Source organism: Haliotis asinina, chromosome 1 (assembly GCF_037392515.1).
Source record: "Haliotis asinina isolate JCU_RB_2024 chromosome 1, JCU_Hal_asi_v2, whole genome shotgun sequence".
Lineage (NCBI taxonomy): Eukaryota > Metazoa > Mollusca > Gastropoda > Lepetellida > Haliotidae > Haliotis > Haliotis asinina.
This window is the reverse complement of record NC_090280.1, coordinates 76,942,871-76,956,503: the sequence shown is the minus strand read 5'-3', so window position 1 is coordinate 76,956,503 and position 13,633 is coordinate 76,942,871. Positions and strand designations below refer to the sequence as shown.

Here is a 13,633-nt window from a genome sequence, read left to right as displayed (position 1 = left end):
CCTTGAATGTACAAAATATGTGTGATCCTGTTTGATTAAGTTATTTGTGAACAGCTGGTAACATAGCACAAATTATTGTTGTGATTCCACGTTTTTAGACTCTACACAAATAGGTCCAGTACATCAATCAACCTGTGGGTCAATTTCATTTATTTTTTCGGTATTTGTTTTTGGCATAGTTCATTGTGATGTGCCTGTCCTTATGTAGACATATCTTTGAGCTGGAAGCGGTGGGTTAGCCCAGTGGTTAAAGCGTTCGCTCGTCACGCCGAAGACCGGGTTCGATTCCCCAAGGGCACACTGTGTAGCGCGCTTATGTTGTACCTCGCTTGTGCTAAAAGCGAACTGAACTCGCGTCTTCGGCGTGACAAGCGAACACTTTAACCACTAGGCTACCCCATCGTCCTTCAGATAAACTGAACTGGGCTAGCTTACAAATCTTTGTCCATGGACAGGGTAGGTGCTATGTTACATTCAACACTGTGTCTTAACACTGGGAAGTATAAAGTATATACTGGTACCTATGACCAACAAACACAATTGAGTCATTTCGTTAATACACACATTCGCCCCATTTACCATCCCGTGGGCTGGTGCAGCCTTAGACCTATGTTAATGGTTTAGCTTAATGACTGACTCCCATGTCCGACGTCGGGCTTTGCGCCCTACACTGGACGGATTGGTCTGGTTGGTTGTTGTTTTACGCCGTACGCAGCAATATTTCACCTCTGTGGTGGGGTCTGTAAATAATCGAGTCTGGGCCACACAATTCAGTGACTGACGACATGAGCATCGATCTACACAACTGGAATGCGATGACGTGTCAACCAAGTCAGCAACACTAACCACTCGACCCTATTTAGTCGTCTCTTACGACAATCATGGGTTCCTGGACACCAGTTCTAACCTGGATCTTCAGGGATAACATTGGACACACATGCTTTCAGAAAATATTCACAGGTGTGAGCCATACTCACTCGTACCGTCGTTTGGTTAACGTAAAACAGAAAGCTGCTCTGTGGCCTTACATCTTCTTTATATGGACTGATAAACTGCTTCGTCATATTTCCAGCACTGCCCCCCTGTTCCAAGTTCTGCAAAATCATTAAATATGATTCACCAACAGTGAGCCCTACGCACAGATTGTCAATCGGCGCCTCCCACGGCCATCTTTGACTTAAAAAGAAAAGATTGAATGCACATCATCAAGTGAGTGAGTTAATATTTATCGTCACATCGGCAATATTTCAGCCATATCGTGACGAGAACAATTAATAATGATATTGTAAAAATAAATAAAATTAGAAACTAACACCCTGTTGACGAAACAACTAGAATATCACAGATACCCATTTAAAACTAGTAATTAAATCTAAACCATATAAACCAGAAATAACAAGACAATGTGATAACAGACTATAGATTGCCAACAACTGAAGGTAGATCACCACACTAGGGACCATGGGGACTTACAGTCCATTTGCTTCCTGCATGAACCCAAGCTGGAGTTTCACCATCCCTTTAGCTGTTAGCAATTTAGACATAGTTAGCCACATACATATATGAAAGTTTTAACTTACTTTGAATGTTTTGGGACTTACGTACCCTCTCTGGAGGACAATAATTTTACAATACTTCCCCATGACAATCTAAGTTACTAATTTAAACTTCCAATCTTAAAATATTTGTCGTCTTACAAACGATTTAACAAATCTAATTCTTTTTAAACTGCAGTAATTAAATGACAAGTGACAGTAAAAAGATCATTCATAGACGATGATTTGAAATAGGTTTCCCCTGTGATGGAATATTCCATACAGACAAACAGGACATGTTTGACCATGAGTCTTCATCACAAGGGATTTCAATAAATATTAGTGAGTGTATCTGGTATGGCCATACGCCATCGTCGCACGATCGCATGATGATCTCTGGGCTGACAATCTAAGTAGGTGTAACCGGTATAGGGTTTTATTGCATGTAATTTATTGATACCTACTAGAGTGTCCCACTTCTTCTACATCATATCACGAATGTAGGTTCCAATGCTAGCTTTGTAATCAGAATATGGAATACATATAGATGGCGTCACAGATTCGTTGAGTGCTGCCTTGGCAGCAAGATCGGCGTTACCAGAAATGCCTACGTGGCTGGAAGACGATGTCGTACTGACCAGTACCAAGATGACCAGTACCAAGATGACCAGTAGCAAGATCATTATACAATTCAATAATTTCAGTTAAAGATGGATGTTTACAAGAAAGATTTCTAATAGCCTGAAGGCAAGAGAGAGTTGAAAAGATTATATATTTATATTTAGTGTGTGTATTGATAAATTTTAGGGCTCTTAATATGGCGTTAGCGTCTGCTGTGAAAATAGAGCGGTTCTCAGGCAATCGAGAAGATACAGTTCCAGATATAATAACAGTGTCACAAGCTACTGTGCCAGCATCCTTGGACCCATTTGTAAATAAGGATTCATATGCACTACATTTTTTCTTGACTAAATTCTTGCTAATACTGTAGTTCATTTGTTTCAGGTTATGTGGTTAAAATTAGGTCAACGTGCGGTCTAACCAACTGTCAAGGGGGCGAAAAATAGCAAACGAGAAGAAGATATAGTTTCAAGCTTAATGTCTGCAGCAGAGGTGAATGGTTTAATTCTGAGCCCAAGAGGCGGAACAAGGGAAAAGTTGTACAAATCCTCTTATAGGGGATTGAAGACACAGTTAAAGGTAGGGTTGGAGTCGTTAGAATATCATTTTGTAATATATATGTATTGTAATGATAATTTTTATGCGCCCTTGGCTCATCGGCCTCAACGTAGAGACTGTGAACATGCGAAGTTCCGAAGGACCCAAGACAAAGTCTTAGAACTGGATGATGGACTGCATCTAATAGTTGCTTTAGTCTAATAGGCTGCTTTTGCAGGCTTCATCATATACGATGGAGCCATAATCAAGCTTCGAGCAAACCAGTTGAAAAACTGGCAGCTCCTTTGTGAAAGATTCGGCATCCCTGGTACAACAACTGAGAAACACCATTCACACAAAACGTTAGTCAGTTCCGACGTGGTAGACCTATTTACCAATATACCCATCAAAGCCATTCACATCCTATCCACTTGACTGGAAACATCTCTATCAGACCTAAACACCAAACTCACAGCCCAAAGCATCGTCGATCTCATAAGTAAATGCTTCGAGACTTCATACTTCAGCTGGAATGGCCAGCTCTACAGATCCATGGATTGCCAATGGGATCCCCTCTCTTTCCCGAAGATTTTTTTAAGCTGGACATTTCAACAAAAAGTGATATTCATCTTCTAAATCTATTTTACACTCGCGACAATTTCTTGTGAGATACATCAATATTTTGCCACCTACCTACGTTATTTTTAAAATGTAATACACCAGCTCTGAATTTGCCGAGGATGAGTTTCATGTTCTTCTCATTTTAAACATTACCAGTTAGAACCAAGATACCTCCCTATGATCTCAACTGTGTACAAAGATGAACAAAAAATGAAAATCCTGTTAAATTCAAGAAATATACAATATTAGACAGTAATATATGTAAACTATGCATATTTATCTATCCAGGTGACTGTGGGATGTAAAACTATACAACAACTGTTCTATAGGTCATGGCCTGAACTACTGAACAAACTGTCACTAAAAAAACTCTGGAAGATGACCTTCAGTTGAAAAGTATTGGAGGATTAACTTCAGTTGAAAACCATTGGCGGGGGGAAATGTTGCATTTTCATTTTCGGTCATTTACAAATTACTGGTTTCTGCATCGTCACTACTAACCTACTTTCAGTGAGAGTTATGTTTGCCGTATATAATTATAATAAACCTGTCAGTTTGACAAAAGCTGGAAGTGGTACAAAAATGCTCACAAAATAAATCGTATGTATCAATAAATTATTTTACTATAAATGTCATGCACGTATCAATCGTCGTGTTTGTTCTGAATCGCTTAAAGTATTTAAATTAACAACTAAAGGATATTCATTATGTCGCACACGTTCCCTATGGTCGTGGCGTAAAGTGAAGAATAAATATGCATACATACATACATTCATTCATACATACATTACATCTGTAGGAAAGGTAGGGGTCACATTGTAAATGTGTGAAATCTAGTCAACTCAAACCCTTTTCTCACTTTTCATTTCAACAACACCCGATGATGTAACGCAATCAAATGAGTGATCAGTAGAAAATAGCGTCAGCGAGCTTGTGATGTCACTTATTACTACACACATATTTATGACGTCATAGATATGCGGGCACATCCCACGAAGTTTAATTGTATGATCTGTGGCAAATGAATTATGAATTAAGAATGACATTGTATGATAAATAGGTTATCACACTAGAGTGTTTTGGGGTGATAAATATCCTGCATCAGCAAAACACACTATATATTTAGCTCGCCAAGGATCGCTGAATACAATTTATATTCCTAATGCAGGATATTAACCATCCTAAAACACACGAGCATAATAACCTATATTTATTAGTAACTGAAGAGTATATTATGAATATAGCTTAATGAAGTAACAGCTGATCTGGAACATATTCATAATGGCTTAATCACAACAATCAAATCACTTAACCAATCAATCAGGGTGATACATTAGGTGATCTACATTAATTTCCCTTGTTGCCAATATAATCACGTACTTTACGTAGTCAACCAATTCGAAAACCGGATTTCAGTATCAATATCAAATATTAAAACCTAAACCATTTATGCGGTACTGTTCATTGGTGTTATTCAATTCAATTCAATTCATTTATTTCCAAGAGTGTAGGCCATCGGCCCATGACTACAGTACATGCTGTGACATGTCAAGGCGTACATACAATAAAATGTTGCATTAGCTAACACAGGGATACTGATCTAAAGAGCATAGCTTTATAGATGTAGATAGATAGGTTCCTTATCAGACCACCATTAGAAGTTGACATTATAATGTTAAATTTTTCCATATTTGGAAAGGAATAATATTTACAAGGTATATATTGTTGCCTCAACTCCTTGTAAGACTCACAAACTAAGAGAAGGTGAAACTCGCCCTGAACATAGCCAAGCTTACACACGTTACACACCCTATTATTTCGACTAATATCTGAATACCGCCCCGTTTCAATGTGAAGCTGATGACCGGAGCACCTGAACCGAGCTAATGCATATCTAAACTTCTTTACATTTACACACTCTATATAAGACTCCTTTGAAAGATAAGATTTAAAACAAGAATATATGAAAGTTTTGCTTTGGAGTGAATTTCGCCAATTCTGTTCATGAACAAATTTCAAGAGAGAAATGAGCTCCGATAAGAATACACCTGGATTAATAACGTCTTGTTGTTCCCAAACATACCCAAAACCTAAACTGTACAACAACTTCTTACACCTAGTAGCCCAATTATCTTTTCCAGATTTAGCAGCTTGCACCAACATGTTGTAACACTTTTCGGGATTACGACAATTTGGCATAGGCACTAATTTCAACCAAAACTTAATTGACCTTTTATACACCTGAATGTACATAGAAAAACGACCACATTCACCACGAGCTATATTGTTGGATATTGCTAGTTTTACTCCTAGGAACTCCTTGCACGCCAGAGTATGAACAGACTCAACATAGTCATTTTGATAAAACACCCACACCTCTGCACCGTAAAGGAGGATAGGAGCAATTTTAGCATCGAAGATGCGGAAGAATAAATCTGAAGATGCACCCTTTATATGTTTTAGAGAATGTAGTATTGCAAACAGAGCCTTTTTAGCTTGAATAGAAGCACTTATAAAACGACTAGACCAAGCCAATGTTCTGGTAAATGTAATGCCAAGATACTTGTAAGAATTGACGTATTCTAGCGTTTTCCCATTATAGAACCATCTTTCCTTCCGAGATAAAGATCCACCCCTTTTAAAGACAACTACTTTAGTTTTATCTAAATTAACGTTAAGACCATATTCATCAGAAAACCTCTCCAATGCATCGATACGTCTCTGTAGCCCTATGATGGTGTCTGAAAGCAATATAACGTCGTCAGCGAATAGTAACAGAAACAACTGTGTGATATCAAGATGTAGCTGTATACCTGGACCCGAATTCTGCTCAATTTCAGCTGCCAACTCATTAATAAAAATAGAAAATAGAAGGGGGCTAAGGACACAACCCTGGCGAACACCGACTGAGCATGGAAAACTTTCAGAAAAGGCGTTGTTATGTTTAACATAAGTTTTGACAGATTTATATACAGACTGTACTAGCCTAATCATTTTAACAGAAACACCCTGCTGTTTTAAAACTGACCACAACTTCATATGTTTAACACTATCGAAAGCTTTGGCAAAATCCGCAAAGAGACCATATATTTTAATTTTACTCTTTACAGAAGAAGGAAAATGTTATCAATAGTGGAGTAATCACGCCGAAACCAAGCCTGAGACTCTACGATTTTACCATATACAAGACACCAATAGGTTAACCTATTGTTAATAATAGAAGTGTACAGTTTGCTCATGACGCTCAGCAGAGATATACCTCTATACTTGGATGGAGTATGGATACTACCACTTTTATGTAAGGGCACAATAACACCTACGCACCAGGCTTCAGGAAAATATGCATTTTCAAACATAATATTAAATAGAATTGTAAGGTAAGGTACTAGGATATCTGAAGCATATTTTAAAAATATTGCCATTCTGTATGTAAATGTTATTTGTTTACCAGTTTGTTTGAGACTGACGGATTGATATTCACGATAGACACGGTCCAAGCAAGAAAGAAACCCAACTTATATAATTAGCTCCTTGTGATATGAACTATACATAATGCTGGATAATAACGTCATTGTAAGTTGACTGTAATGCCTGGACCGGGAAGTACAGTAATCTACAAGGAAACGAAAGAGTGTGTTTTCATTGCAAAACCAGTGTCGAGTATCAGTGCCTCGTCATTTTATGTTCTCCGCTGTATGAGAGTATTATTTGAAAAGTGCAATTCCTTTATGGCAAGATTTCAATAATGCAACGGACTGTCAATAGATTGTGCTGTTCTTACTATTCTAGGTAAACGAAAAATATATTTCATATACAAATTGCTCTTAATTGTGTTTATGTATATTTTAATTACAATGTTGTTTTCACAGAAGTCCCTCATACCTATAAAAGGAGTGACTCAGGTTCTTTTGTATACACGTCTTTAGCTTTCGTGCAATATAATGTACGTACCATATTTGAGGTGAGACTATGATAAAACACCTATGTCTCTGTCCCTCTGGTTGTTTGGCATTTTTTCGTAAATGAGTGGTCAAGACTCGCTGATTTGGTTGACACATGTCATCGTATCCCAAATGTACAGAACGATGCTCATGCTGTTGACCACTGGATTGTGTTGTCCAGACTCGATTATTTTCAGACTGCCTTCATATAGCTAAAATATTGCTCAGTGCAGCGTTAAACGAAATAGCAACCAACCCGCTGGCAGATTTGCTACATAGTCTAAAGTACTAGCCCAAGGCAGATAAAAACAACCGTTGAATATAACATTTATCAACCTTACTTAAAAGTAAACACATTTATGTATTTCATGTTGCGTTCCTCGCAAGACATATAATATGAGTGCGGCGTAAAATAATCTCACTCTATTTTATTTACAGTGAGAAAATAGTCAAAACTTGATAAAACGATCATGTAATATTGCAACTTTTCAAATAACCATGTCCTTACTGAATTACTGAACTGAACAGTTTATATATTAAATGTGATCAGTCGATGACAAGTGTTGCATTTACCTTTTTTGATGCATACAACCTGTAATCATACGAGCGTGACTCGTGAGTGGATATTTATCAGCTTGTGATGTTTTGATATCCAGATGATATAGAAATTTTAATAATGTCGATGAATCACATGAAAATATTGTTGCTACTTTATTAACACATTTGATTTACAAATGTCGGACAGCATTTAATCATAGCTTGTTTTGTTGTTGGTTTTGTAGGATATATTTTTGTTTCTATTCAGTTCAACTGTCCGCCAAATGTATTCAAAAACCGAGAAAACTAAAAGACTGATGACTCACCAATATGCAGTGCATTGTTCAATTAACTAGCGTGGATGGAGGGCACGTATAGGCCTTGCAGTCATGGTATTGTACACACTTAATGAATGTCTGTAATTAGATTGGCAGCATATATCTTAGTAAGGTGCTCTTCCTTTAGTTGATGACGGGGTACGGTGGGGCAGCCTAGTGGTTAAAGCGTTCACACAGAAGTCCATGGTTCGATTGCCCTCTTTGGTACTATGTGTGGAGTCCATTTCTGGTATTCCCCGCCGTTATATTGCTAGAATGTTGCTCAAAGCGGTGTAAAACAGAACTCACTCAGCTGATGGTGATCTATATATCGTTTTTATATGGACTCGAATAGTGTTACTAGTTGTGGTTAAAATACTAGTTTATATATCAATATATGTGATATTCATGCACCGTGTCGACAGATTTTACAATCAAATTCTATATATTATTAATATATGACTTGCTTTGATCACGGTATGGCTGAAATATTGACGATGTGATGGTAAATCTGAATCTTACTCTCATAGGTTTCAGTGCCACTGTCAAATCGTACAAGTGGCGAAGTAGCAATGTTCTTCTTTGATACTGTCCATCGTAATTCCCTGCCGATGTTGCTTTTTGTTATTATGTCCCAAGCACCAAGACGTTCAGCATGTTCAGCATGTTCAGCATGTTCAGCTTGTTCAGCATGCTGAGCATGTGCAGCTTTTTCAGCTTGTTCAGCATGTTCAGCATGTTCAGAAAGTTCAGCTTGTTCAGCATGTTCAGCTTGTTCAGCATGTTCAGCATGCTGAGCATGTGCAGCTTTTCAGCTTGTTCAGCATGTTCAGCTTGTTCAGCTTGTTAAGCTTGTTGAGCACGTTCAGCATGTTCAGCTTGTTCAGCATGTTCAGCTTGTTCAGCATGTTCACCATGTTCAGCTTGTTCAGCATATTCAGCTTGTTCAGCATATTCAGCTTGTTCAGCATGTTCAGCATGTTCAGCTTGTTCAGCTTGTTCACCATGTTCAGCTTGTTCAGCATATTCAGCATGTTCAGCTTGTTCAGCTTTTTCAGCTTGTTCAGCATGTTCAGCTTGTTAAGCTTGTTCAGCTTGTTCAGCATGTTCAGCTTGTTAAGCTTGTTCAGCTTGTTCAGCATGTAGCATGTAGCATGTTCAGCATGTTAAGTTTGTTCAGCTTGTTCAGCATGATCACCTTGTTCAGCTTGTTCAGCATGTTCAGCATGATCACCTTGTTCAGCTTGTTCAGCATGTAGCATGTTCAGCATGTTCAGCTTGTTCAGCATGTTCAGCATATTTAGCATGTTCAGCTTGTTCAGCATGTTCAGCATGTTAAGCTTGTACAACATGTTCAGCATGTTAAGCTTGTTCAGCATGTTAAGCTTGTTCAGCATGTTAAGCTTGTTCAGCTTGTTCAGCTTGTTCAGCATGTTCAGCTTGTTCAGCACGTTCAGCATGTTAAGCTTGTTCAGCTTGTTCAGCTTTTTCAGCATGTGAAGCTTGATCAGCATGTTCAGCTTGTTCAGCTTGTTAAGCTTGTTGAGCATGTTCAGCATGTTCAGCTTGTTCAGCATGTTCAGCTTGTTCAGCTTGTTCAGCTTGTTCAGCATGTTCAGCATATTCAGCATGTTCAGCATGTTAAGCTTGTACAACATGTTCAGCATGTTAAGCTTGTTCAGCATGTTAAGCTTGTTCAGCTTGTTCAGCATGTTCAGCATGTTCAGCTTGTTCAGCATGTTCAGCACGTTCAGCATGTTAAGCTTGTTCAGCTTGTTCAGCTTTTTCAGCTTGTTCAGCATGTTCAGATTGTTCAGCTTTTTCAGCTTGTTCAGATTGTTCAGTTTCATTTCTACCGTCGACAACTTCAACCTGTTGATAGTTCGATGGATCGGTACAGCCCTATTACTACATGATTGGTAGAATTAGCTATTTTCATACCAAGGTAAGTCCTGAAACAGTTTGCGTATTTCATAAATTTAGCACAAAGACCAACATGGTCGAATCCCGATCGACACGTTTGACCCTTAGTTAACAAGTTGAATAAACGTATATGCCAACGGCTAGTGCGTACAACAACTTTTTCAAAAACAAGTATTTTACTCTTACTTTTACAAAATATATTTATGTAATAATTTATCATAGACATCAGAAATGGTTAGCGAGACATATTATCTACAAATCATGGAACTCATGACAATAATCTTTTCAACACGAGGAATTTGTTTTACAATACATCAGCTCATGTGTATACAGCAGCTATAAACAGTTTGGAATGTTTTGCAAAATGTACTTTAGAATGGTTGAGTTCAAATTATCCAGTGAATACTAAATATATGCACGTATGTATACACACACACACACACACACACACACGCACGCACGCACACACACACACACACACATTGATTTGTCCATAGCATAGATTCGTCCATAGCATAGAACACCATGCACGTACATCACAATGCGGTATGCATAAAGCAGTATTATGAATCATCAGGAATATTACATGTATTTGGAATTCATTCAAGTTATATCAATGTATTATGTATAGCACAATAATTAGAATAATCCTTAGTCTCTGAATATATATAAGTTTTATAGTAACAATCTACCCATGTAAATTTAGAAGGAGCCCCAGGGAGACTAGGAAATCTAGACTTGCTTCATTTAAGGGTTTGCCATTGCAGAGAGGGCTTGGCCATTGGGAAGAAAATGTGGTTCAGGGACTGTGAGACTATACAATAACATGCTTGGTGAGTATGCAATTAATTCTTGTCCCTACCCTCTGTCAGAAACAAATACAATGTTATCACATTTCTAAATGAAATCAGCGGATATCGCTGGGTTATGTTCGATTCATACATAGATTATTCACGGACTGTTCTCAGATTATACGCATTTGGTACAGGCAGTGACAGAGAATGCTTTTCGGCATTTTAGCAATACCACGTCGGGCGACACCAGAAATTGGCTTAATACACTGCACCTGCGTGGGGAATCGAACTCGTGTCTTAGGCATTACGAGTCAACACTTTAACGACTACCACACAGGTCCAAAGCAGGAAAGCAAAATAGTTTTGAGGAATTATGTATAAAAGGGTCCAGAACAGTATCGGCTGTAGGATTCCTACAACAGTAGTTGGCCATAAGTGTGTCATCATAAGTGAAAGCCCACCTGTTAATTAACTCTTGCAAGAATAATGTCAACAAATTCAGTTTCGGACGACTTGCTTTCAATACTTACCCATCAGCTGGGAAAATATCTCAGGTACATACACATCCGTACAGTCCTACGTGGTGTCCATGATAACAGGAACAGGAAAAACAAGGACTTCCTTCAAATTCAGGAGACCTAAAACAATTAAGCTGCCCAGGGCTCCCAGATATCCCCGTAAAGTGTTGCACGAAGGGTCAAGTTGGACAGATACAAAATTCTCAGTTCTGAAATATTACAAACGGTGCAGCAATTTAAACATCGTATGTTAGATATACCAATCAGTTTTACCATGGCTGTGTATGCGATTAATTACGATAAGTTGTACCTATATATGTACCAATCAAAAGATTGAAGGAACAGGCTCTCAGCCAACAAGAACAAGCCGACTTCCGTTTGAGTGAGGTCCTTAACAATTCACGGACGACGCACGCGAAAAATGGACCTTATGGGTTCGCTTTGTGAAAGAGGACGCATCTAGAGGCGAGTGAGAGAGTTTGATTTTACGCCGCGAACAGCAATATTCCAGCAAAACCACGGCTGGGTACAATACACATGAGCTTCACACTTTGTACCCTTGTAGGGAATCGAACCCGTGTCTTCGGCGAGACGAGCGGACGCTTGCTTCCCCACCGCCCTAAAAAGTGGCAAAGAGAGGGAACTGCGTTTACATCGTTGGGAGAAACATTCAACACACTTAATTACATTGAAAACTATTTATTAATATTTTTCATATCCAATGTTACCAACAAAAGTATTTTTTAAACAATGTATACATAAACACGAATATATTTACTAAATATTTTCACAAACAAATAAATCTAAAACATCAAACCATTTCAAAAACTCATCAGAGACTACAACTGCGAGATATATGTTAAGAGCACACCAAAGGCAATATTTTAAAAAAATGTTTGTAAAGGAGTAATAAAGGTTGTGATTACCGAATATGGGCTTACTCAGCAGTTTGCAGATTGCAAGTGTTTCTGTGATGACAAAAAAAACCAGTCGCAACCGTTGCGCCAAGACCTGCCGAGAGACGACCCATGGTGCATGTACAACTAACTGCTATTACAACCGTCTGTAGTTGGTATGTGAAGACGCCATTTACACAGCCACTGGTCTCTAAAATCTGGATGTTGATGAGGACTGGTTCACATACGTTGATGCTGTAATTGACACAGTAACGACATCTGCATCTGGCCTCCGTAAGTTCTTGAGGGTAGTAGTTTGTCAACAAAATGCCTGACCGTGTAGTACCAAGGGCAGATGGAACGTTCACATACTGGATTTTCAAGGCTGCGACTCACGTCCCAGGGACATGTCTGAGAACTGCAGAGAGACCCGGGTGTTGGCCCAGTCAGATTGTTTGATCACGTGAAGATCTGCGCAAGGTTTGATGTCTGCATGCACTTTTGACCAGACCGAACTGTGGTTACGTTTCGAACTTTGGCAGCATCCTCCACGACGAACGTCATCATGACGACAACCACATATGAAGGTTCTCTGTGATGCAGAAGATCCTCAGTGGTAAAATGTCCTCTCGAAAGTCCGTTAGCCTCAGTGGACGATAAGGTCCTCTTTGACGTACGTAAGTCTGAGTGGAAGGTCTTCTGTGACGTTGGTAAGCCTGAGTGGAAAAGATCTTGTGTGACGTGGGTAAGCCTGAGTGAAAGAAGATCTTCTGTGGCGTCGGTAAGCCTCGGTGGAAGAAGATCTGTGACGTGGGTAAGCCTTGGTGGAAGAAGGTCTTCAGTGGAGAAGGTCTTCTGTGACGTCGGTAAGACACTCGGTGGAGATGTGATGGCCGTAAGCGTCAGCGAAACTTTAAACAAATATTTCTTTTCGAGGGTTCGGGTTGGTATGTGCAGCAACCAAGGGTGTATTTTATACCTCATATTCACCCACACTGTCACGTGAAGGTATGTGAAGATGAAGGGACAGTTGACAAAATTTTTGTCACGTCGCCTACATTTGCAGATTCTAACACGTCCCCTGTAAAAGGACGACGTCAAAAAACCAACAAGGTTTCCTGGTTTTGATCTGGGGAGACTTTCATTCTTACCGTCCACCATGGCTCTCGGAGCAGTAACGCTTGTTCAGTAGCTCCTTATGGTGACATCGCAGACATATCTGAGAACTTGATCAGATAGATTACGCATTGTGATAAATCATACCACCTCAGATATCATTAACACCCTTACTGTCTGCAAGAAGAAGTGAAGTGGTTGTGTTGTACAAGTATTGAAGGGTATTGAGGGGTATTTATCTTTATTACTAAATACTCAACTGCCACTATGAATATGG

The 13,633-nt window shown here is 39.0% G+C and overlaps 1 protein-coding gene across 1 annotated transcript; it reads right to left on the bottom strand.

Moving 5' to 3' along the window:
* Positions 1 to 9,275: 9,275 nt before the first annotated feature.
* LOC137275488 (homeobox-like protein HDP1) lies at positions 9,276 to 9,959 on the bottom strand. Its single transcript, XM_067808172.1, has one exon. It carries the CDS (start codon positions 9,957 to 9,959, stop codon positions 9,276 to 9,278), a length of 684 nt encoding a protein of 227 aa, XP_067664273.1.
* Positions 9,960 to 13,633: the final 3,674 nt, after the last annotated feature.